The sequence below is a fragment of the Pseudopipra pipra genome, chromosome 18 (genome assembly GCF_036250125.1).
Source record: "Pseudopipra pipra isolate bDixPip1 chromosome 18, bDixPip1.hap1, whole genome shotgun sequence".
Lineage (NCBI taxonomy): Eukaryota > Metazoa > Chordata > Aves > Passeriformes > Pipridae > Pseudopipra > Pseudopipra pipra.
Genome location: NC_087566.1, coordinates 14,241,412 through 14,266,451, shown reverse-complemented (window position 1 = coordinate 14,266,451; position 25,040 = coordinate 14,241,412). Strand labels below are relative to the sequence as shown.

The following is a 25,040-nucleotide window of genomic DNA, read 5'->3' as shown; positions in this document are numbered from 1 at the left end:
AGCAGCAGTCCTCCTGTGCTCTGTGTGATTTCTCACCCCTCTTCCCCGGATTGGTGTTGCCATAAGGAAATACGCTTCAACTGAGCCATTTTTGGCACCTCAGCACTTCAGGGGGGGGCTTCTTTCAGACTAAAAGTGCCTCATTGCCCTGTAGCTGCAGCCCCATTTCCCTGCACTCAGGGAGCACAGGCGGCCCCTCCGGAGGCGGGGTGTGCGAGAGGAGAGGGCCAGCACGAGGGGATGGGCACCGATTCGGTCACTCGTTAGTGGTAGGTTGTGTGTCAGCCCCAGGCAGCAGAGCACCACCCCGGTACAGAGCTTTGACAGCATTAATGAGCTTTAATGAGCATTAATGAACGTTAATGAGCACAGGGAGTGACAGAGTGACTGGTGCACTCATACCAGAGGAGCTGGGGTGCTCTCCTCAAGGAGCCCCAGGCAATGACCCTAACAGTGAGGTCTCCTTGCCCAGGCGACCCTGGAGCTCCCAAGGGAGCTCTGTGTTCTGGGGCTGGGCGAGGGTCCCAAAAACTTTACAGCCCCAAATCATGGGCTACGCAGAGCAGCTGTACTGCAGGAGAGCATGGATATCTCACTGGAGAAGCACGAGCAGTTGTCAGGGTGGGGGCCGCGGTGGGGGGGGGCAGGGGGAAGTAAAAGTAAAAAGAGGGCGAAAGGGAGAAACCCCGCCGGCTGTGTGCTGGGGGAGAGTGGCTGACAGTTTTATTTCTGAGAATTTCCCCGTGCGTGATCTCTGCATTGGGATCTGCAGGAAAGTGACCCCATAAAAGCAGCCCAAAATCCCCATGGCAAATAACATAGAGCCAAGGCTGGCAAGCAGGAGCCAGTGGGAGGTATGGGGAGTGCGAGGGGTGTGGGAGCCCAGCTCCATTCCCCTGGGCCCTGTGGAGCCCCGAGGGCTCCCTGCCGTGCCTGTCCGCAGGGTCAGGCAGCCCACGGAACCCTGCAAGCCCCAGCTGTTAGCAAAAGAACTACTGTTGTTCATGAGGATTGAACTGATTATAAAATAATTATTTCTTATTGGATTCTTTCATCCTTGGGATGTTTATCACCCTTCTTTTTCTTTCATTCGTTCATTCTTTCTTTCTTTGTCATTTGTTCTTTTTCTCATTCTCATTTTTCTCATTTCTCATTTTCTCTTTGTTTCTTTACCTTCTCTTCTCTTCTCTTCTCTTCTCTTCTCTTCTCTTCTCTTTCTCTTCTCTTCTCTCTCTCTTCTCTTCTCTTCTCTTCTCTTCTCTCTTCTCTTCTCTCTTCTCTTCTCTTCTCTTCTCTTCTCTTCTCTTCTCTTTCTTCCTCTTCCTCTTCCTCTTCCTCTTCCTCTTCCTCTTCCTCTTCCTCTTCCTCTTCCTCTTCCTCTTCCTCTTCCTCTTCCTCTTCCTCTTCCTCCTCCTCCTCCTCCTCCTCCTCCTCCTCTCCCCTCTCCCGCTCCCGTGCGGAGTCCCCGCGTTGCCGTGCGGTGCCGTGCGGGAGCGGCTCCCGGCGCGCTCTCAGGTGCCGGTGCCGCCCGCGCTGCCGCCGGGGCCGAGCCGCGCACCTGCCCCGGACCGGAGCGGTCACGGCCCCGCTCGGCACCGGCCCCGCGGACCCGGCGAGCTGCGGCGGTGCCGGTGCCCCGGCCCGACCCGCTCCGGGTGCGGGCAGAGCGGCTGGAGCGCGGGCTCGCCCTGCCTGGCTTTTCGTTCGCCTGTCCTTATGGGTCTGGCCGTCTTTCCGTTGTCTTTTTCTGTCTCTCTTTATCTTTCTCCTTTTCTTTTCTTTTCTTTTCTTTTCTTTTCTTTTCTTTTCTTTTCTTTTCTTTTCTTTTCTTTTCTTTTCTTTTCTTTTCTTTTCTTTTCTTTTCTTTTCTTTTCTTTTCTTTTCTTTTCTTTTCTTTTCTTTTCTTTTTTTCTTTAATTCTCTTTCCTTTTCCCTTTTTCTTTCTCTTTCGATATTTGTCTTTCTTTTTCTTTCTATATTTTCCTAATCAACTTTCCTTTCCTTTCCTTTCCTTTCCTTTCCTTTCCTTTCCTTTTCCTTTCCTTTCCTTTCCTTTCCTTTCCTTTCCTTTCCTTTCCTTTCCTTTCCTTTCCTTTCCTTTCCTTTCCTTTCCTTTCCTTTCCTTTCCTTTCCTTTCCTTTCCTTTCCTTTCCTTTCCTTTCCTTTCCTTTCCTTCCTTTCTTTCGTCTGTCTTGCCCTAGTTTCTGTTTTATTGTCTTTCTCTGAGACCTGTTTCACACACAAATTTGGCTTTTGAATTTGTTAAATAGATTCGTTAATTTCGGTTCAAACATCAGTTGCAAAATAATGCTGATAATCGCCGTAGTCGGAGTAATAACGAGGATGACTGTAATTATAAGAACAGTACTCATCAATAACGGTCTCAAATTAAAGGTCAGAAAATCCATGTTTTTCCCGGGACCCGCGGGAACTTCAGTCTTTTTTCACCTGCCGAGATCTTCCCCGTCTCTTCTTTATTTCCAGCCTCACAACGAATCCGTAAGCGTCCGTGGCTCCCGTTAGTTGAACCCCTACGAATCGCCATTGTTTCTGCAGCAGCATCGCCCCCAGCGAGGCAGCGCCGGCCTTTCCCTGCGGGTCCGCGGGGTTCCCCTCCCGGGGTTCCCGTCCCGGGCCGCCCGTGGAGCCCTCCCGGGGCTCCTTCGCGGGGCTGTTGGCGCGGGAGTGTGCGGGGACACCGCGCGTGCGGCTGTGTGCGGAGTGTGCGGAGTGTGCGGAGTGCGCGAAGTGCGGGGCTGTGTGCGGCTGTGTGCGGAGTGTGCGGAGTGTGCGGAGTGCGGGGCTGTGTGCGGAGTGTGCAGAGTGTGCAGAGTGTGCGGAGTGTGCGGAGTGCGGGGCTGTGTGGGGCTGTGTGCGGAGTGCGCGGAGTGTGCGGAGTGCGCGGAGTGCGGGGCTGTGTGCGGAGTGCGGGGCTGTGTGGGGCTGTGTGCGGAGTGTGCGGAGTGTGCGGAGTGCGGGGCTGTGTGGGGCTGTGTGCGGAGTGTGCGGAGTGCGCGGAGTGCGGAGCTGTGTGCGGAGTGTGCGGAGTTGCGGAGTGTGCGGAGTGTGCGGCTGTGCGCGGAGTGCAGGGCTGTGTGCGGGGCGCCCCCGGCCCCGCATCGCTGCCGTTGCCCCCCCCGAGTTATTTGCTGCCCCAGGGCCCGGCGGGCAGCGGGGCTGCCGTGCCGAGGCCGAGCCGGGCCGTGCGGGGCCGCCCCAGCTCCCCTGCAGAGCCTGCGCCCCCCCCCGCAGCCCGGGCCCGCCGGGGGCCCGCCGGGGTACAGGGGCTGGGGGGCGGGAGGGACGGCGGGGCCGGGCAAGGGCCGCGGGAGCGGGCAGAAAGGAGGGATCGCGGGAGGGACGAGAGGAGAGATGCCGGCGGAGGGGTGAGTGCGAAGGGCGGACGGAGGGAAGGCGGCGGGCCGCGGGGCGCAGGGAGAGCCCCTCGGGACCGCGGTGCTCCTGCAGCACAGCCTGGGCTCGGAGTGCGCGGGGAGCCCGTGGCTCGGTGTGGGCACGGCCCGGGCACCGGTGCGGAGCGCGACAGTCCGTGCCCGGGAGCTCCAGGCCGGGCCCGTGAGGAGCGGTGCGGACCCAGAGACCCCTGCGAGGGAGGACGAGGGCAGCAGCCAGCGGTGTCCGCCCCCGCCTCGCCTCACAGGTCTGGGGGATTGTGGGGTGTCAGGCCTAAGCAGGGGGAGGAGGCTGCGCGGGGGAAGCCTCGCCGGGGCCGGGGTAGGTGGTGGAGCGGCGGGGGAGGCGGCAATGCTCGGCTCCGGGGCGTCCCCGGGACGTGGGGGCTGCCGTCGTGGGGGACGCGCGAGTCGCTGTCACGCGTTGCTTTACTCGGTGCCGCCACGGCCTTTTGCGCCGCCGGGCTCGAGCGTTTAGGGGCGAAGCAGATGCGTGACCGCGGAGGATGAGGGGAAAGGGGGAGAGGTGTCCCTGCCCTTCTTTCCCGTCGAGCTCTTGGCGTTTTCGCACCGCGGAGATGTTTCTGGCGGAGGGGCGGCAGGACAACCCCGACCTCTCCTCCCACCTGCTCCGGCAAGGTGTGAGCGGCGAGGTGCAGAACCTCCGGGCTCGATGCAGACACACGGCCCGGCCCCTGGACGAGAGCAGAGCCAGGGGCAGAGCAGTATGGCTAGCGGCGGGGTTAGCAACTCCTCATGCAGAGTGCTTTGCAGCTCCATGCGGAGCGGCCGGGGAACGGGACAGGCGTTCGCGGGGCTGGGCGAGACGCCTCCTAAACGTGGCCTCTGGGTTTAGGCCCTTTTTGGGGGTGCAGGAAAGGGGACGACCCCGCTCCACTCCTTGGGTGGGTTCTGTCGCTGCGGGGTTCCGTCGCGGGGCAGCCGGGACTGGTTTCCCCCTCCATCGTCTCAGCTCCGCCCGGCGACGCTCACGCGTGTTGGAACCCCGCGCGGGCTGCGAGGCCGGGCACGGGATATGGGAACGGGGCGGCGGGATCTTCTCTCAGGGATCTGGGGTTTCGGGGCTGCAACCCTGCGGTTTGATGGGGACCCGCTCCGCTGCCGCCCGGGGAACAACGATTCCCGGCGGATCCCCTGTTCCCGGTAGACAGCACTCAGCCCTGACCCCGCCGGCCAGGTGGACAGGCCGAGGGGCCGGTCCGCGCCCGGGCTGTCCCCGACGTGGCGCTGGAGCTTTACGTAAGGAGTAGGGAAGGAGAAAGGGATAAACGTGGGAAACGGTGAGGGCAGTCAAGGGATGGACAGTAACCCCGAGCTCTCCGACTCTGCTGGGGCGTTGGATTCGTGTCTTTTCTTAATTTCCAGGGGAGAATATTTTCTTTGTTTCTGGGGCAAAGGCTGTCTAGAGCCGGGCACACCTCGGGGAAGGGGATCGCTTCAGCCCTTGAGTTCCTGGAGGCGGCTTGGAGTTCGCACGCATGGCTCCTCGCTTTCCTCCGGTATTGCCCGGGGTGCCCAAACGAAATCCCTTCCCCTCCCCCTTGTATTGCCGCCAGGTGAGCAGCGCGGGTCAGCACCGGGACACTCTTCTCCGTGGCGTGTCCCTGAGCTCGGGACAGAAGCTGCCCCGGCCGGGAGCCGCGCTGCCAGCAGCAGCAGCAGGGAAACACAACACCGATCGTGTCACGCTCTGCCCTTATGCCGTTAGCTGCAGGAACATATGCTCAAATATGTAAGAGTAGTCTAGATTTTTCTCTGCAAATATTTTTACCACATCCAAAGATAATATTTCAACAGAAGAATCAAGCCCCGCAGGCTACAGACAGGGCAGCTATATATAACCCGCTTGCTCACTCCGGCTCTCCGCGCATCGCTCGGGTTATGCAACCCCCATCGCGGTGGTAGCCACCGGCGCGCCCCACGGCTCCGCTCGCCCCGTCGGGGCATTTCCCCGGCACCTCGGTGCAGCCACCCGCCCGGACGGACCGGCACCGGGGCTCGGACCGGGACTGGTGCTGGTACCGGGGCCGGGGCCGGCGCGTCGCCTTGCCCCGCGCCGATGCAGAGGAAGGGCCCGGGGGACGCCGCGGCGCTCCGAGGGGCCGGTACCGGGTGGTGAGTAGCGCCTCGCCCTCCTCGGGAGCGGGCCGGGCCCCGGCCCAGCCGGGCCGTGCAGGTGCTGCCGGCGGAGCGGGCTCTCGGGCCGGGCTGGGCAGGAGCTCGCCTGCCGCCCCGATCGTCGCTTTCCGTTTTCTCCGCTTTTTTTGGCGAAGGAAATGCTCGAACGCCGACGGGTGTTTTGAGGGTTTGGTGACCCGGGGCTGGGGGATCTCATCCCACTCCGGCGAAGCGGCCGGCGGTACCTGCGCCCTCAGCGCACCCCGACGTGCCCAGACCCCGCCTGCTGCGGCGGCTCGGACTGCGAGTCCCCGAAGCCACTGAGCCCCCGGGCCGCTCGCAGCCCCGCGGTGGATGCGAGCTGGAGGAAGGGAGCAATCCCTTCTCTCGGTGCCGGACATCCGCAGCGTGACGCCGGGCTCGGCTCGGCTCGGCTCTTCCCTTCCCGTCGGCCGGCTCCCGGAGCCGTGATTGACACCGCCGGCCCCTCCGCCCGCCCCGCAGCACATCCCATCCCTCCCCGGCGGCCGCTCGCCGTGCCCGGGAGGCGGGGAAGGGCCTCCCCAGCCCTTTGACACCGTCTCGGCAGGAGTTTCACTTCGCTTTCGCCGCCGCCGCCGCCACTTCTGCAGGCAAACACCCCCGGCTTCCATGTGACGCCTCCCAGCCACTGAATGGGGGAAAGCGCCTATGAGGGAGACACTTACCCTACGTGCAGGAGAAAAGGAGGGGACGGGGAGGCAGAAGCAGGAGGTGGTGGTTGGGGGGAAGGGAAGAGAGAAAATAAATTAATAAATCGCAGGGAACGAACTTGGGGGGAGAGAAATTGAGACCCCGGGAAAGAAATTTATTTGTCGCCCCCCGGTCCCCTCTCGCTGCAGAGCTTGGTCCGCCGTTGCGGTGCTCGGCGCTGGCTACAAAGGGCCCCAGGGAAGTTTCTTGCTCCCCAGCGCCCTTCCCGGGGGTGACAGAGGGTTTGGGTTGTTTCGGTGTTGGATTTTTTTTTTTTAAGTTTCCCTTCCCCCCCCCCCCCCCGTCTGGAAGGAGGGGGGTCTCATTCGCACCTCCCTGGATGGTGCCGTAGAAAGGAGGGGAGTGAGGGGGTGGGAGGGGGGGCTCGTGGTGGGAGGCTGCCGCGGCTGCTGCTCCTGCATTGGTGTCTCCCCTATGGACGAAAACAGCCCTCTGTCTCCCAAGGCAAATGCTTTCAGTATCGCCTCTCTGATTTCAGTCGCCGCCGCCGCCGAGCAAGCAGGGAAGGGAGCGCTGGAGGAGCGCCGCGGCGGCCGCAGCTCGCCCGCCCGCCCCGGCTGCCGCCCGCAAAAGATGCACTTCAGCACTGTCACCAGGGACATGGAAGGTGAGCGCCGCGCTCGGCCCCGCAGGGTGCGGGACGGCACCAGCGGCCGCCGCGTGTCGGAGGGTTTTCGGGCGGCCCGGGCCGGCAGCCGTGCCGGGGGCAGCGCACAGGACGCGGCCTGCCTGCGGGGCCGCTCGGAGGGGGCTTTGCCGCTCCCCCCGGTGCGCCTGGGCCCCTGCAGTCCTCCTTAGAGAGTTGGGCTCTGTCCGTGGCCCGGTGGCAGCTTTCGACGGCTCCGCCGCTGGGACCCGCATCTTCTCGGAGGTGCTGGAGCATCCTCCGACAGCGCCGGCCGTGCCCGGGGCAGCGGCAGGCCGGGGCTCGGCTCCCGAGGGCTCTGCAGACCCTGTCTGGCCTGGGGGCTGCTTGGGAAATAAAGCAAGAGACCCCCGGGACCTCGAGGAGCCTTTCAGCACCGGAGGGGATCCGAAGGAGCGGGCCGTTCGCCGGGCCGGCCTGTCAAGCACCGCAGGCCCCGCTCGGGCCGAGGGCTGCCTGGCCGGGGCTGTCCCGGCGCTCCTCGGCGCGGGCCCGGAGCTTTGCTCTGGTCCCGATCCGCTCCCCCTCTCTCACCCGGGGATGGAAGGAATGGGGGATTGCCAAACCAGATCCGCCTTCCCCTGTCAGCCGTGGCCCCAGAGCGAGGGACGTTACCTGCAGCAGCGTAGCTACACGGAAATAAGAACCGGTTTCTTTCTTTGAGTTTCCCCACTCCTCTTTCTTTTCCCCCTCTTTTTTTTTTTGGATAGGGGGGTGACGAAGGGAGTTTGCTTTGCCTCAAGTGGTGTGTGGCGAGGGAGGCCTGCAGAGATAGATAGCACGGGCTTTGCACCACCGCAGCTCTTGGCAGATCTCTTGGATTTGCAAAGGAAAAAAAAAATAGAAGAAAAAAAAGGAAAAAAAAAAAGAAGCCGAGGCAGGCAGGCAGCGGGAGCAGCGAGCTCCCCGCCTGCCCCGGGGGGAGCGAGGCTGGGGCCAAGCAAAGCGGAAAGGGGGAGGCGCCCCGCTGGGCTGGGCGCGGGGCAGGAGAGGAGGCGGAGGGCACCCCGCGGAGCCGGCGCGGAGGCGGGGGCCGCGCGGAGCGGCGCGGAGCTGGGGGAAAGCGGGAGCCGGAGCGGAGCCCTGACCGCCTGTTTTTGGAATGATTTCAGCTATCTCCAGCCCCTGGCTCACCCAGCTGTCCCATTTTTGCGATGTTGCAGCTTTCACGGCCAACAGCCTGAGCAGCCTGAACGCCTCCGGCGGGTACCACCTCTCCCCCTCCCCGGGGGACCCGTACGGACAGCATGAGCCGCCGCACTACGAGCCCTGCACGGCTCAGCAGCACCCGCACCCGCCGCCCCAGCCCCAGCACGGCTATCCTTTCGGCGGGGCGGCGGCCGGGACCAACCCGCCGCCCCCAGGCCCCGAGCAGCCCGAGGGCGCCGGGGGAGCCGCCGCGGGGCCGGCCGCCGTCTCGGGCTGCTCCGCGGGGGCGGCCGCCGCGGCCAAGGCGCCGGTGAAGAAGAACCCGAAGGTGGCCAACGTGAGCGTCCAGCTGGAGATGAAGGCGCTGTGGGACGAGTTCAACCAGCTGGGCACCGAGATGATCGTCACCAAGGCGGGCAGGTCAGTGCGGAGCTCCCGAGCGGCCCTGGCTCTCCAGCCGCTCCCTCCGAACCCGGGCACTCAGGCCAGTCGGGGCGGCAGGGTCCGGCCGCGGGTGGTTGAATTCGCAGTTTGGGGGAAAACTGAGGCTGCCAGAGGGCGAGTCGCGGAGCGGCCCGGCCCAGCAGTGGCCGTCATTTGATCCTGACGCTTCTGTCGGGGCGAAATGTGCCGGCTTTTGCGGCCCGAAGGCCTCGAGTGCTGCGGGCAGAACGCGCGGGTGCTGCGGGCTGGCGGCGAAGGCGTGCGGAGGACGGCGGGCAGGGCGCTGGGTTTCACCCCCGCTGGAAAGGGCGCTGTGCTCCTCCGGGCGCCTTCGGCTGCCGGTGATCCCGCACGGGACTTCGATCCGTGTTTACGGACGACAGTGTGTGCTGCGGGGGCAGACAGCAGTGGCACGGGGAAAAGACAAATGGAACTCTCGAACGCTGCAATACCTGCTAAATGCATGTTGTAGCACGGGTAGATCTTTTCCTTCCGGCGAGGACGCGAACAGACCCTAATTCTGCACCTTGAACCGTGTTCCAGGGCTGTTGCATTTCCCGATTATCGAGTAACGAGCCCGGCTGAGCCCAGCTCTTCTCGACCCTGCTCCGGCCGCCGCGGCGCGGTTCCGGGGCCAGGACCCCGCTGCCGGCCGGGGAACAAAGGAAGCGGCCGATGCGATCGCGTTAGAAACGAGCAAAACGTGGGGGGGAGAGGAGCCCCAATTACGGTTGTTAATTATTGCATTTAATGGAGATCCCCGAGAAACTCCGCGGCTGCGGCGGCTCGGGCAGAGCTGCGGAGCTTTCCCCGCCAGGCTCCGGGCAGAACTGCCTTCTGGGGGAGCGAGCGCATTGTTCGGGCTCTGACTCTTCCCCCGTTTAAAACGATCCGGCGGGGAGGGAGAAAAGAAAACCAAACAAATTAAGGAATCCCCCGGTGCTTGCTCCAGCTGTGCCCGGGGCTGGCTGCGGCGGGATGGCCGGGGGCGCGGGCCGGACTCTGCTCCGAACGGCCCGGTAGGAGCGGTGACCGCCGCCGTGGGCTCCTGCTCTCCCGCCAGCGGTTTGGAGGGTCCCGAAAGTGCAAAAAAAGAAACATATTTACATGCACGCAGTCATTTTGGTTTGGTTTTTTTGGTTTGTTTTTTTGTGTGTGTATGTGTGGTTGGATTTTTTTTTGAGTTTGTTTTGTTTTGTTGTGTTTTTTTTTTTAATTTGCAATTGACTAAAAGGGAAGGTGCCCGGTGCAGAAGCAGCCGGTGCCGCGCTGCGGGACCCCGGGCGGCATTTCCCGCAGACGGTGCCTGCCCCGGCGCCGGCCCGCGCGCTGCGCTGTCTCCGGCCGCGGCCCCCGAGCCCGGCGCCGTGCTCGGCCGTGCTTTCCTTTGCGGAAAAGGTCGTTCAGTCTCCAGGCAGAGGCTCTCTGCAAACAGGAGCTCTTCGATCTGGCTTTCTTCGCTCTCCCAGAACAGCGGAAGGATTGCAAATACTTCACTTCAAAAGGGCTCGAAAATTAACCAACTCGATTTGAATCATGGGCTTCTTCCCTGCCTTTCTTCGCTTATTTTATGACACCGTCGAATCTCCAGACAGGCGAGTAAAAACAGGAGAAAACGGAGAAAACCAGCAGGAAAAGGCTGAGGGAAGGCGCTGCTAAGCCTGTTCTCTCCCAGCCTCTCTGGGCTGACCCTGCTGTTTGTCTAGATGGGTGTTATCATCTCAGGTTGTTTGTTTTAAAACTAAGTTTTAAAACAAGAAACACCGGAACTGGAGCTAATGGGGGCTTTTACACGTTTAAAAATAATAATAACAGAGGGAGAGACTGGAAACGTCCTCCAGAGTTTGCTAAAGCGTTACAGGGAGGGAGACGCAGCCGCCCGATCCTGATGCAGCCCGGCAGTGCCGGGCCCGGACTGGAAGAGCTGCGGAGCCAGAGGCGCGCTGCCCCACCGTCCTGCCAGGCGGCCTTTCCTCCGCGGGGAGCAGCGGCACATAACAAAAAAAAAACCGGGAAGACGCCCAGCGGGTCCGGCCGTGCGCTCCGAGAACGGGCCGGGGGGGACTCTCGATGTCCGGGTTTGATCGGGTTGTTTGTTTAGGGCATGTTGGGAATTTGGTTTTTCAACGGCTGCAAATCCCCTTCCCGGAATACTGCCCGCTGTCGCTCGCTTGATTTTCTACTCGGTAAAACAAAACCGAAGCCATAACGAGCCCCGACGCCAGGACACATCTTCGGCGTGTCCCGCCGGGGAGCCGCGGGCCGGGCCCTGTCCGCGGTGTGCGCAGATGGAGGAGGGAGAGACGGGCGGGCCGTCCCGGCCCCTGCCCATAGCCCACCGCAGATAGCATTTGTTCCGCAGCCCCTCGAAGGAATCGTGCCCTCCCTGAGCGTGGGATCCGTGTCCCGGCTTAGCCCGGAGTCCCCGGGGACCTCCGCAGAGCAGAACGGGGAGGGGCAGCCCCGGGGCTCCCTCTGCCCTGCCCGGGAGCCCTGGGCTCCTTCCCGCTCTCCTTTCACCCCGCAAAGGTGCGGGAACAGGGGGCCCGCCTGGGCTCTCACAACGAAGTGGAGCCGGGACGGGATTTTCTGGGAGATCCCTGTTGCTCTCTAGTCCTTGCCCGCCGAAGGGGAGCGTTCACCCCTCCGTGCTGCGGGAGGGCTCCCGCTGGCCCCGAGGGCCACGGGGCTGCTGTAACCGCTGCTTTCAAACGGGCACAGTTTGGGGGGTACAGAAGCTGCAGAATTGGAAACTCCCATCACCTCGTGTCGTTCTCAGGAGTTTCTAGATGTGCCCCCAAGGGCTGCCCGGGACTCCCGAGGCTCTGTTCCCGGCTCGGGTGTGGGTCCGCAGACAGGGTAGTGCCTTGCATCTGCGTCCAGTCAGGTCAGCTGAAAGGATGGGGAAATCATGGGGAAGAAATTCTTTTCACTTGGGTCTCCCCATCGCAAAGGCGGAGGAGGCACTTGTTCCCCGAGGCGTCTGTGTTCCACCGCGGCGGGGCATTCCGGGTGTCCGACACGAACGGTCCTGGAGCCGGCGGGAGGGGCAGGACCGCTCCAGCTCACCCTTTGGGATGCTGCCGAGGGCTGGGGAACACGGCAGCCCCTCTCCTCATGCTGCCCGGGTGCTCTGCGTCTTCCTCCAGCCGGCGGTTCCGGCGGACCTGTCATCGCAGCCAGGCGGGCATCGGAGCAGAGGGAGGGGAAGGGTACCCATGCCGGCCCCTCGGGGCTCCCCGCTGCTCCTCAGCTGAGCACTTCTCTCTCTCCTCTCTGCCAGGCGCATGTTCCCCACCTTCCAGGTGAAGATATTCGGCATGGACCCTATGGCTGACTACATGCTCCTCATGGACTTCGTTCCCGTAGACGACAAGCGATACCGGCAAGTAACACCCTGCCCGCCCGGGTTCTCGGCGCTGAGGGCTGGTGGGTCACTGCCCACTGAGGGCTGGTGGGTCACTGTCCACTTGCTGAGGGCTGGTGGGTCACTTGCTGAGGGGTGGTGGGTCACCGCCTGCCCGCTGAGGGGTGGTGGGTCACTGCCTGCCCGCTGAGGGGTGGTGGGTCACTGCCCGCCTGCTGAGGGGTGGTGGGTCGCTGCCCATCCGTTGAGGGGTGGTGGGTCACTGCCCACCTGCTGAGGGGTGGTGGGTCACTGCCTGCCCCCTGCCCCTGCCCTCTGGGGCGCGTGTTGGTGCGAGATGAGGAGGAGACGCGGGATGTGGCTGCCCTGGTGTCTCTTTCACACCTTTGCAATGAGTCCAGGGCTGGGAGCAGCTGCACGGACCCCCAGGGCCCCCCTGGGCCTTCACACGAGGCCGGCAGACGGCCGAGGCCGGAGCAGCGTGGGCAGAAGGGCAGGTTTCCACAGAGCGCAGGGCAGGAGCTGCCTTGTCCTGCCCAGAAAAGCTTTCCTTGTTGCACTGCTACACGCCTCCACCCGGCAAGCACACATTACCCCTTGACAAAAATCCTTCTGGTGCTCCTTGAGTGCTGTAGCCTCTCAGCGGGTGTCCCCGGGCTCTGCCATGCTCTCTTGGGAGCCCGCTGGGTGCTTGGGTGAAGAGAGTGGGTTTTGTGCTCTGGAAAGGCATTGGCCACCCGAGCCACAAAACCCTGCCCTTGTTTTCAGTGGCAGAGTAGGAAGGCCTTGGAAACTGGCGACTCACAGGGCAGCGATGCAGTCTGGTTTGGAAGCCCTTTAATTTTTAAGACAGTGAAAGGTGCATTATGTATTTAGCTTCAGATCAGGACGCCGAGCAGGCAGCCCGCATAGGAATCGCAGGGTCCGATATATAAATATTTAGACAGATATCCAAATTCTCAGGGCGTCCTAGAAATGTTTGCTTGTCAAGGGAAGTGGGATATATAACATCCAATTGAGTATATCTTTAAAAAGTAATGTTTCTGCTCAAGTCCAATGGTGTCTAATTCCCCCTGTGCAAACACTGGCTTTTAAAGTAAACACGTGTATAGAAGATTGGTTTCTCTGTTTTAAATGTTACTGTTGAATATGTACTTTGAAAGAATGAAACAAGGCTGCTAAATTCTGGACCTGCTATTAATCTACACACAACTTTCCACTCTTCACTTAAAGCCAGAACATTACTGTATAGAGGGCTCTCTTTCACCCTTTTTTTAGAGGAAGGGAGAGCTTCTGTGGCTTCTCTCTCAAATCTACACGGATAGCTATAAATTTCCTCCATCCTGCAGATTTCTCTCACGCCAGTTCCATCGGCAACCTGATAAAATATTATCTCTCCCCTGCAGCAAGTCTAGCTGCAGAGAAGAGCTCGTTCCTCCCGTGGCCGTAGGAAGCAGCAGTGATGAGGAGGCAGCACTTCCCCCTCACTGGGCTGCGGGTGCTGCAAGGGCGTGGGAGGGACCCCCCGGGCCACGGCTGAGGGTGCCTTCCCTCCCGCAGGTACGCCTTCCACAGCTCCTCCTGGCTGGTGGCCGGCAAAGCCGACCCCGCCACCCCCGGGAGGGTCCATTACCACCCGGACTCCCCGGCCAAAGGGGCGCAGTGGATGAAGCAGATCGTTTCCTTCGATAAGCTCAAACTGACCAACAATTTGCTGGACGACAATGGGCATGTAAGTGTTCCCGGGAGAAGGTGTCCAACACCGGGCTGCAGCGGGGGGAACTCCCCGTGCCGTGATCCCCGTGGGGGATCCCTGCCCGTGCCCCTCAGCAGGGCTCCGCGCCCCGATCCCGCCCCAGCCCCGCGACTGCCCCGGGCAGGGGAGCCGGCAGGGCCGGGCTGCGCTCTCCTCTCTCCATGCTCCGCCTGGATCAGTTATTGTCTCCTTGCTCATTTTATCATTCAGATCATTTTGAACTCCATGCACAGATACCAGCCGCGTTTTCACGTGGTCTACGTGGACCCCCGGAAAGACAGCGAGAAATACGCGGAGGAGAACTTCAAAACCTTCGTCTTCGAGGAGACACGTTTCACAGCCGTGACCGCCTACCAGAACCACAGGGTGAGGCAAAAGGGCCGGGGCAGCCGAAAGCAGGGGTTGGGGTCGCCCCACAGGTACCGTGGGTGCTCCCGACGCTGGAGGCCGGGCTGTGTGTCCGGGGGCTGTCTGGGGGTACTCCCACCTCCTCCTCCCCATCTGCTAAACCCATCCCGGGGCAGCGCCAGGAACCCGATAGCCGGGGGGCTGTGCAGAGCTGCATCTCTGCATGCCGAGGAAGCGACGTGGGCTCCAGCCCCATCGCCAGCTTCTCCCTGCCCGGGGGACCTCATTACCTATGTAAACCCGAGACTGGGGCTAGTGGGGGAACTACAGGCCTCCTGCTGTGAAATGTCACTCACAATTTGTTTGGATAAATTTGCGATTTTACTACTCTAAGCTTGTAGCTGTCTGTTCCCCCCCAGAATACAATTATATGTTAAAAACGAAACAAAACACCCCCACCCCAATCTGATGCGGACTTCTAGGCAGCAGTTAATCCAACTGCTCCTTTAAATTGCACCAGTGTGATGTGAGGAGCAGGAATCCCAGCGGTGAGCGCAAATATGATTTCCAGTGGGGACTTTTCACGCCGCTCCAGCCGCCTGGCTCCACGCTGGTACTGCCGCCCGGGCCGGGGCTGGGTCCCGGAGCTGGGTCCCGGAGCTGTGCCCAAGCAGCCGGCGGCAGTGCCACCCTCTGCAGTGGCTCTGAGCAGACCGACCCGAGGTGTCCCCGGGATGCTGCCGTCGGGGCCGCACCTCACCCCGCAGAGGCGGCGAGGCCAGAGCAAGGCTGTGCCTTTAAGGGGCTGCGGAGTCCTCCCCGGCTGGCATTTGCCTGATGGCTCCGGACAGCTGCTCTTTCTCTCCTGCTTTCTATCAGTTTGACCTCTAAGGCTGGAACTGTCACTGAGGGGCTTAAAGTTTGTTTTTCAACCCATTCCGGAAACTCACAATCACATACTTTATCCATGGATTTGCTTAAATATAGAAAATGTCCTGCCTTCTCCCCGGCGAATTAAATAAATACATAAGTATGATTTATCCAGTGATTTGTCTTAGCTGCTCCAGTGGTGACCCATATAATGTGGCATTTTCTTACAAGTGCGTTTACTCAGCTTTTGCAGCCGATTCAGGCTGCCTCTCCCTTCACCTTGAACTCATATTAGGTAGCATGTTAGCCCTTGTTTTCTAACAGAGAAAGCACACGATTGTGCTCTGTGGCCGAGCACATCCCGGCTCCACCTGGACCCTCTCTGTTACAGCAGGCACTGCTGAGTCCCCAAGCCTAATCAGGGACACGTGTTCTGTCTGACCAGGGAGCCCCGTGTGCCACTCTGAGACATTTTCCCGTTTCTCCTTACAGATCACACAGCTGAAGATCGCCAGCAACCCTTTTGCCAAGGGATTCAGAGACTGTGACCCTGAGGACTGGTAAGGCTGTGCCTTTATTGACTATGACTACACCCCACTCCCATCCCATTTCATATGCACCTGCCCAGCTTACATTTGCACAAGGCCTGCAGGGAGTTTGGGAGACACTGTGTGGGGCCCCATTTGCCAGCTGCAGCTCACAGCAGCAACGTTCCAAGTGTTCTTTCCATTGGACCATTGGCTCTGTGTCACTTCTCCATTTCTTCTTCCAGGCCCAGGAACCACAGGCCAGGGGCTCTTCCTCTCATGAGTGCTTTTGCCAGATCCCGGAATCCAGTCTCTTCCCCGGCCCACCAGAATGGGACAGAGAAAGGTGAGAGCCCCCACTGGCCAGGCCAGCCCGTCACCTGGGCCCTGCTGGCCTGCACGGCCCCCACATGCATGTTCGGGGCCAGCTTTGCTCCTCATGCTGGTGCACAGCCCCACTGCTAACCAGCTTTGCACTGCTGCCCGTTTTTTGAACAAAAATAGCCACTTCATAGCCTAATTAATTCTTGCTCGGACTACAGCACTGACTGTTGTACTCAAGCAAGTTTGCTGCTTTAGAAAATACCACCCTTTGCCTTTAGTGTCCCCTTTTCGACTTTTTGGCAGCAAACTCAGCTTTTCAGGCAGGGATGCAGTGCTGGCCACGGGCTCCCCCTCGCATTGCCCTTTTAATGTGCCTCGGCATCACGGTCAGGGCCCACCCGCTCCATTCAGGAGCTGCAGTCAGGTCGAACAGCACCTCTGCCCATTGACTGCTTTTCCATTACCCAGAGCAAACAACTGCAAAGACAACCGAATGCCTTTCTTCCAAAACACACTCCGGGCCTGCAAAATAAAGGGAAGTCTGTATTTATTTAGTGTTACACAATTGCAAAAATGTCAGGCGTGCACCAGCTTGTCAGTCAATTCAGCTCCATTTATCGCAGTCAGAAGGTCCCGTCCCGCCAGCCCCGCTCGCAGCGCCGCCGTTCCCCCCGCTCCTCTCCCCCGCGTGCCGGGATGCTGACGGTGTGTCCCCCGCAGATGCTGCCGAGAGCCGGCGGGACTTCGAGCGGGAGGCGGGCGGGACGGGGCTGCACCAGGCGGAGGCCGCGCACCAGCAGCTCATGTCCCGCGTGCTCAGCCCCGCGCTGCCCGGCGGGCCCGGCGGGCTGGTGCCGCTGTCCGGGCCGGGGGGCGGCCGGCCGAGCCCCCCGCACCACGAACTGCGCCTGGAGCCCGCCGCGTCCGAGCCGCTGCACCACCACCCCTACAAGTACCCGCCGGCCGCCTACGACCACTACCTGGGCGCCAAGAGCCGGCCCGCGCCCTACCCCCTGCCCAGCATCCGCGGGCACGGCTACCACCACCACCACCACCACCACATGAACGCGGCGGCCGCGGCCGCGGCGGCCGCCAACATGTACTCGCCGGCCGGGGCGCCCGCGGGCTACGAGTACGGACCGCGGTAACGGGGCCGCGGGACCGGCCCCGCACGGACACCGCCCGCCGCGCTCGCCTCCCGCCCCTCCAGACACCCGATAGGCCGGCGCCACCTGATTGACAGCTGCAGCGCCCAATCGGCGGCGGCCGGGCCCACGCGGGCCGTGAGGGGCCGGGGCGCCATCGCGGACAGAGCCGTGAGGGCGGCGGTGCCGTCGCGGGGTGACCCGCCCGTCGGGGGCCGTGAGGGCGGCGGTGCCGGGGCCGCCATCGCGGAGAGACCGCGGCTGCACTTTGATAAATGAAGCCATATGTCCTTATCTCCCGGCGCCTCCGCCCGCGCCGGGCACCCAGGCCGGGAGGGCGGGAGCGGCGGCGAAGCGGCTCGTGCCCGGCCGGTCGGCCGCGGGTGTCCGAGGGCGGAGCGGGGGTGCCGCCGGTGCGGGGGTGTCGCGGGGCCGGTCTCTCCCACCTGGGCACACCGAGGCCTCATTCGCGGGTGGCTCAGGTGGTTCTTTGAGGGCAAGGGAACGCTTGGGATCCTCACTGCCAGAACAGATTTCCCACTTCTCCTCCGGCCCTGACCCTCCCGTGAGTTTTGGGGTTCACGGGGGTGCCTTAACCACAACAGCACTTTCTGGAGCTGTTGAGAAGGGCCCGTGGCCAAGAGGACAGCCACGTACGTGTGTCTTGTTTTCACAACAACAGATGCAAAGGTTTAAAAACCAGCCTGGGGGGGGGGGGGGTACCTGCAGGGTTTAGGCTGTGTGTTCTCACCCCCTTCCCAGGCAGCCCCACACTCCTGCCTTCCTGCGTCCCTTCCCGAGCTCTTGATACTCTCCTGTGGAGGTGCCTTTTAGAGGGACTTCAGGGTTTTTTCTCAGTCTGCCTCACCCCTTATATTTGGCTGACCCAAACTGCAGTAATCCCAAAGCACCCGTTCTACACCTACCTGCTTCCTGCATCTCCCCTCTTAATGCTGGTAAGTACTTTTTTCTTCTTCCTTTAATATTCTCCTTCAGTAGTCGTTCGTTGCTGTCGTAGGGATGGCCCTGTTCATCACAGTTTCTCCGGTGATGTGTTTGGAGAAGTTGGTTTCTGTTTTCAGATGTTCACCGAAGGCAGTCCCTTTGTGTTCAGAGAAGGTTTTGAGCAGCTCCTAAGCTGTGTTGGTATACAGTATTATGAACACTTTTCTGATTCTTCCATGTGACTCTATGAAAAGAAGGGGTTTATGTTTTTTTAAAGACCTCTATTCACCCATGTTTGTGCATTTTCATTACAAACCCTTTAAAACGTGTTCTTTCCCTTGTGCAGGTGGCAGTGTTAATAGCAATGTTTATTTTGTCTCTGGCAGTGGGCTTTGGGCTTCCAAAACTTTTTCGAAGGGTTTAAGAAGGGATACAGGCTACCATTAATATTTTATGTAATTCTTTTTTCTGTTTAAAAAAATATATCTGGATCCATGAAAAAGTCTTGTGCAAGAAATATGTATTTTATTTGACATTTGCAGTGAATTTTGAGGTTCTTAGTGTCTGACTAAACCATAATTAATGTTCTCAGAAAGGTTGATGTCAAACAGCCTTGTGCTTATTATTAGTCAGTGGGAAATGGCTCTCGGATGTGCTCTATTGCTTTGCCGCTGTTATTTCAGAGTTTTCACTATGATTTGTTATCTGTAAACTGATTAGTGCCAAAGCTTTGGTCAAACGTTTAATGAAGTTGTTATATTTATTATTTCTTTCAAAGATTATGCAAACACTTTTTTTTCTTAATAGTTGGAGCATAGGAAAAAAAGTGAAGACAACCAAAGAAATCATATCTGCAAACAGTGTAGATACATGTAGATATTTGTAGATATATGTAGATAATCTTATTTCATTTAAATTGAAAAGTTGGACAGTGACATTTATAAATATTTTTCCTCTTCTTTCTTTCCTTCACTTCTTGTTTGATTATTTGTGTATATTTGTCAGTTTGTCTGCTCTGAAGTATAAACCTCCCCTACAAAATGAGGTCATTTAAATAAGGAGGGATTTTAGTGTGAGCAAACAGTGACTCTCCTAGGTCATTCCTCCCTCCCTGCTGTCCCTGGCTGCCCCAGCTGCGCGTGGTTGTGGTGATCTGTCACCACCCAACAGCTTGCAAGGTTGGGGTTCCCCGGTGGAAACAGATCTGCTTGTTTTGGTAAGCACTGTTTTCTTTAAACACACCGAGAGCAACCCAAGGTGCCAGGACTAAGCTGTGCTCTTACCAAAAGTGGCTCAAGGTCCTTGTCTTGACTGTAGGAATTTTAATTTTCTCTTTGTTGGAAGAGAGGATCACAGATCCTCAACCCATGGCTGTGGGCAGTGGGCCCTTTAGGATCACTGGTCTGTCCTCTGTGCTAAAGATCCACTACAGAAGTCCTGGGGCTGAATGGGAAGGGGGGAACTGGCAGCTGTGTCAAGGCTACAGTCTGAACTATGAAAATGGTACTTCCAGCCTTGCTTTTAGGCCATGAACATGCAAGGTCCTTAGATATATTAGCATGAAACATATTAGCAGTCCATTTCTTCTCATGTTTTAATCCTTAAATCAAGATCCCTTGGGACTTTGACCAGCGTCCCTTCTTCCATTGCTGTGTCCATCTCATGGAAGGAAGTGTTACAGATATGGAAAGCAAAAAGGGTTATTTTCTATCACAACAAAAAATCCCCTTCAAACAAACACAAACCCCATAACTGCACATTGACCAGTAGAAGCGTTTTGGAAGTCACAGAAAATGTGTAACACTTTAATTTCAGATTGGTCGCCTGTCAGCCAGTTAGTGAAAATATAGTCAAGCCTTATCTGTGTATTGCAGATTCATTTGGCAAATGACTTTGTATGATTTGCTTACATGTCTGGTTAAACTTCACTCAGTACCCACTGTCACCAAGGCCCAGAGCACATTTTTGGGAAGAAGGCGGCACTATTTCCAGACAATGCTTCCACTTGTGTCACCTCAAGTCACACGGAACACGGTGTTTGAAAGCTGCTGGTAAAACAGGCCCAAGCACGGAGGGTACAAGCACCCTTTTCTCTTCCAAACAGGGCTAGAGAATAAATTAGCCACGTAGCTCTATTTTCCAGAGGTACACGCTGAGTTTACTGATTGCTCCAGAGGTCTGAAAACCACATCACTTAGCTCAGTGGATAAATACAGGAGTAGGCTGGTGAAACAAGGGCGGCTTTGGTTTGATCACTTACCCCAAACACAGTTTTCAGAAATGGCTTTTTGCTGTTGTTGGTTTTATTTTTTCCATGCTAGTGGATCTGACTAACTTCAGTGTAGGATAGGAGCATGGGGATGAGACTTGTGTGTGCTTGTGGTGGTCATGCACACTGTTTACACACTTCATGGATATTCACTTCAGTCTTTCCTCCTCTTTGGGGAAATCCCAGAAGTGCTTTGGCTAGAACTTTGAAGGTGGTCCCCAGCAGATCCCTCTCAGCATCCTGGGGTGTTGGCATCTCTTCAGTCAGTCCCAAGCACATGTACACATGGCCATGGCTAGGGGAGTAACTGCTTTGGCTTCCTTCGTGGGACAGTGTGTGTAAGAGTTGCTTGCAGAGTGGAGAATGACTCGAGGACTGCAGTAAGCATAAAAAGGTGTTCTGCAGGCACCAGGCTGCTGGGGCACTGGGGTCTGCCTTGAGCTAGGGGCTCACAGTGCACCCCTCCAGAGGAGCTGTGGCTCAGGGCTCCCTCGGCTGGAGTGCTGTCCTTCCCCCCAGACAGACCTCCTGCTGTCCAGTGAGTGCATGTCAGCCCGTGGTGCTGGATCCCTCACCAAGGGGCAGTCACACCTCCATCTGGACTGGAAGGAATAAGAAGAGCAGGTTCAGTCGTGCTGTGTAATGTTCTGCCAGTGTAAAGTAGCCACTGGAAGCGAGTTAGGCACCCACAGGTTAGGGTTGGGGGTGGAAGGTGAGCCCTGCTGCCCGGAGGAGTCAGGAGGAGCAAACGAAGCAGTACTTGCAGAGCAGGTTTCAGCACCTTCAGCCCAGGAGCTCCAAAGCTGCCGTGAGCCCGTTGAACTGGGCTGGAGGGGGCCGAGCGTGTGTGCCACGGCCGTGCTGCTGCTCGGTGCTTTGCCCTCGCTCGTGTTCCTGCTGGGCTGCAAGAAAGGCGGTTTCGCTGCAGCATTTCTGGGGCCGCGGGGGCTCCGGGCGGACCCGCCGTCCGTGCGGCACTGCCAGTGCAGGCGGGGAGGCCCTGGTGTGCCCCGGGTCAGCCGGGGCCGCGGGTACCGGGCAGGACTCGCCCCGAGGAGGAGGATGCTGCGCTCGCTGCGGCCCGCCCTGCCTGAAGAGCCGGCTCCCTCCAGAGGGAAGAGCCGGGCATGGCACGCCGTGGGTCCTGCCCGCGCGGAAAACCAGTCCTGGGAGAGCTTTTGCACAGCTTGCGAATACGCCATCGGAGAGGAAAATATAGATTCGTTTTATAAAGCAAAGAATGGATCTTTGGGGCACGCAGGCATAGTCGAGGAGGGGCAGTAACCTGTGAGTGAGACTCAGCCAGGAATGGTTCAGCTGTTGCTATAAGCTGGTGTTAGGAAGAGTCCAGTCTGCTCATGTACAGGGCAGTACGTGTATGAATGCAACGGTCTTCTAAATGTATGCATTTATTTTCTTCACTTAATTATTCTAATTAAATTAGTCGGTAAGATATTTAACTTACACTGGTGTTTGACACAACTAGATGACAGTGACCGTACCCCAAGATTTCTGTTACTGCCATTATCACGAGCACAGCACGTGCACATAAAACTGTTACAGTGGGACCCTGCAGGGACACTGCCTGGGGGAACCGGCTCGTGTATCACAGCTTTGCAAATCGCCAACAATAGTGTCATACTTTTTTTTCCTGCCCGGTATGTTGCACACACGATCAATGCAAAAACATAGATATACATTAATTTTGAAGAACACAGACATGACACATATACACTGTGTGTGTTTGTGCTCTCTGAAGCCCCACTGTCTGTGTAAAGTACTGTGTGTGTTGCACATGCCAGAAAAAACGCACTCCTTCCCCTCCATTAATAGAAATGACCTATTATAAATTTACCAAAGATACCATAGTTTTATAAATTGGCCACATATGTCTGCGTAATATATTTATTATATCACATTTCATAGCATTTCTGTTTTATGAAATTCAGCCTTGAATTTGTCACATATGTTTTGCATATATGTGCAATAGTTGGCCAAGTATATCTGAGTAAAGTATGATAAATGTGTTCTTTCCATATGGGAAATTAAATGTTTTTCCAGATTTAAAAAAAAGCTTATTAAGAGCAGCCTATACAAAACAATTACAATAAATCACTCACTTCTATTTAGGTTAAAATTACAAATTTGAACTAGTAACAAAGTGATTAAGAACAAAAGCCAGAAAAGTCACCTTTAGGACCTAATTGTGTGAGGGGACAGAGCTGCACAGCAGAGTCCTCCTCCCCAGAGCTTGTTGTGGGAACTGACCCGGCGGGTGCTCCCGGGGCAGGGAGGGACACCTCGGGGCCACGCTGTACTGGAACCTGCCTGCAGCAGGGGGGTGCACAGTGCCAGGGACTCAGAGGGACTCCCCTGGGCTGGGAACTGCCAACAGGAAGTTAAACCCAGGATAAACGACATGTAAAATTTCCAGAAGCACCTTTGTGGGTGGTGTTTGCAGGGCCAGTTTTGTCAGTGGTTTTAGCTTGCCTGGTGGACGGGGGCTCTGCTTTTGTGTTTGGGTTTTCACCCCTTGCTTCGTGCTCCTGTTGTCCCTCGCTCCGGGGGCAGGTGGTTGGTTCCCCTTGTCCCTCGGTGTTCCAGCCTGGCTGCCCCAGCAGGGCAGGGCTGTGGGGTGAGCTGCAGAGCAGGGCTGTGGGGTGAGCTGCAGAGCAGGGCTGTGGGGTGAGCTGCAGAGCAGGGCTGTGGGGTGAGCTGCCCCAGCAGGGCAGGGCTGTGGGGTGAGCTGCCCCGAGGGAGGGAGGGCAGGGGCTGCAGCGGAGCTGTCCTGTTCCAACCCTCTGAGCAGGGCACAGGGTGGTGAGGGGTGAGTGCAGCAGCCCCTCACTGAGCACTGCCTTACACATTGCTTTTATTTCAGCAAACATAAAGTGAGTCTTTCATTCTGTTCCCTTTCCTGCTTGTTGTCAACTGCTTCAAACCAGATGGGCTCAAGAGATAAAACTATAAAGACTCAATGTCTCAATTTAGCAGGATGCCAGGTCTGCATGCCATCAAAATATCTGAGGCAAAACCATCTGAGCAGACAATTCTTCCCCTCAGTGTTCTGGTGAGAGCAGCCTGGACCCTTTTCCATCACAGAGACAATGCATCCATGAATCACTGGGATCTCGTATCGGCAGGTTTTGAATTCCCATCAGGACAAATGCCATGGCCACGTTCTCTGCCGTGTTTAAAGTTATTCCATAGGCCCAGCACACCCACTTTCTTCTTACCTGGGCCAGGATGTGTTTATAGCAAGCAGTGGGTGCCTGGAAAATGTACTTTGGCTTGCATGGGATGCCAGAGCTATGGAGCAGAATAACAGCCAGCATTTTAGCATCCTCCCTAGATTCCCTGATCTGCACATAGTCAGGATCAGTCAACCCTGCTGCTGGCAGGAAAGGGAGCTCATTGCTGTCCAGAAAGCACCAAAGGGTTTCTATAGCTTTTCACTGCCCTCATTTATGTATCCCGGGAATAAAAACTAGGAGAAAACAGCATCTAGCTGTAATCTCAGTGTAATGTAACAGCTTTTTTTCTTCCTTTTTTTTTTTTTTATTATTAGAACTTCAATTTGCAACATATAATTGCTAGAATTAATTTTTTTCACTGTCATGTCACTCTTCTGTAAGAAGATAGTTAATACTGCTCTGGGATGGTTCTGCAGTGCATGTGGCTGCTTCAGGACCTCAGTCCCTCCCAGTGCTGTCCCCTGTGGCAGTGCAGCCTCTGGTGTTATGACTCTTCATAGCAGAGAAATAAGTCCACACTCCTCTGGGTGAACACAGCCTTATTTAGAGGTGTAGGCTGTGTTTCAGAGGATTTCCTATGTTCCAACACCTTTAAAAAGGATGCTGGAGAATTAAAAGCAAATACTTCTGAAACTGAAATGAGCTGGTGTACAAGTTTCAAAAGACAGACCTATCACTGTAGGGTTCCACTATTCCTGCCATCCTTGTCTTTTTCCCATTAGGAATCTGGCCACTGCTGGAGGTGGTTTGCTCCAAGGCCCTTTGTGCTTTCCAGAATCTTCATATCACTGAACTCAGAGGGACGGGTTGCTTCTTTGTTTTGATTTACACCCTCATTCCCCTTTCTCCTCCTCTTCTAATACCAAACTGCAAATTGAATTCCTCTGAGGTAAGTCAGAATAAAGCAGTGCATAGCACTGCTGACAGGACATACAGATATTGTTCATACCAATAATCAGGTGAGCAAAACATTCACAGCTAAGAGATTATGTTTTCATTATGTTTTCATTTAATTTGATACTGTGACAGCTGCCAAAATCCCCCAGTATGATCTTAATTCTGGATAGTTTTCTTCATGTTATAAAGGAAACCTCCAGCATGCCCCAGAAGAGTAGGACATGGATAAACACAGTCCAGTTTACTTGGAAAAACTACTCTAGTAGGGGGACCCAGGCTGGAATTTCAGGATACTGGAGAGCAACAGAAGCCCCGGTGCCTTCTGCTTTAGTGAGCACTGTCACTGCCTTGGGAGCACAGTGGTGGTGCTTCCACATCCAGCTGTGTGTGTCCCAGCACTGCTGGAACAGTGTCTGGTATCATCCAGGCAGTCCTGGGCCATGTTTTATGTAATGATCCACACCACAGACACACAGCCAGAAAAGGAAACACATTGATTTAGTGCTCGGTAATCCTTGGTTAATCCCCACTCCTTTGGTTTACATCACTAACATGGCTCCTGCAGTAGTCAGTGTTCTATCTTTGTTCTTGGCAGACTGAATTAAAGGAAAGATTTATTAATTTGTAAGTTGGCTTTGTAGATGCATCTTAAACGTGCTAAAAACAAAAAGCAGTCCAGAAACCAGTATTAACTTAACTATAAAAATCTGCCTTTTTAAACTCAAACCTTTGCAACAATCCAAGTCAAGCTGCAGAGAATAATTTATTGGCTTGCTGAAGCAATTGCATTGCAT

General features: G+C 57.3%; 1 protein-coding gene across 6 annotated transcripts in view; it reads left to right on the top strand.

Moving 5' to 3' along the window:
* TBX1 (T-box transcription factor 1) overlaps positions 1-25,040 on the top strand; it is a 180,127-nt gene that overhangs the window by 133,468 nt on the left and 21,619 nt on the right. For 2 of the 6 annotated variants that reach the window (XM_064675307.1, XM_064675306.1), the window contains 7 exons: positions 6,784-6,912; positions 11,828-11,929; positions 13,472-13,643; positions 13,878-14,033; positions 15,378-15,445; positions 15,658-15,758; positions 16,457-18,798. In XM_064675307.1, coding sequence (XP_064531377.1) covers positions 6,784-6,912; positions 11,828-11,929; positions 13,472-13,643; positions 13,878-14,033; positions 15,378-15,445; positions 15,658-15,758; positions 16,457-16,884 — 1,156 coding nt within the window. In that variant the 3' untranslated portion in view covers positions 16,885-18,798. Of the gene's footprint in view, positions 1-6,765; positions 6,913-8,063; positions 8,521-11,827; positions 11,930-13,471; positions 13,644-13,877; positions 14,034-15,377; positions 15,446-15,657; positions 16,287-16,456; positions 18,799-25,040 lie in introns of those variants that run through there. The other 4 variants (XR_010435126.1, XM_064675304.1, XM_064675305.1 and 1 more) reach the window with 4 other exon arrangements.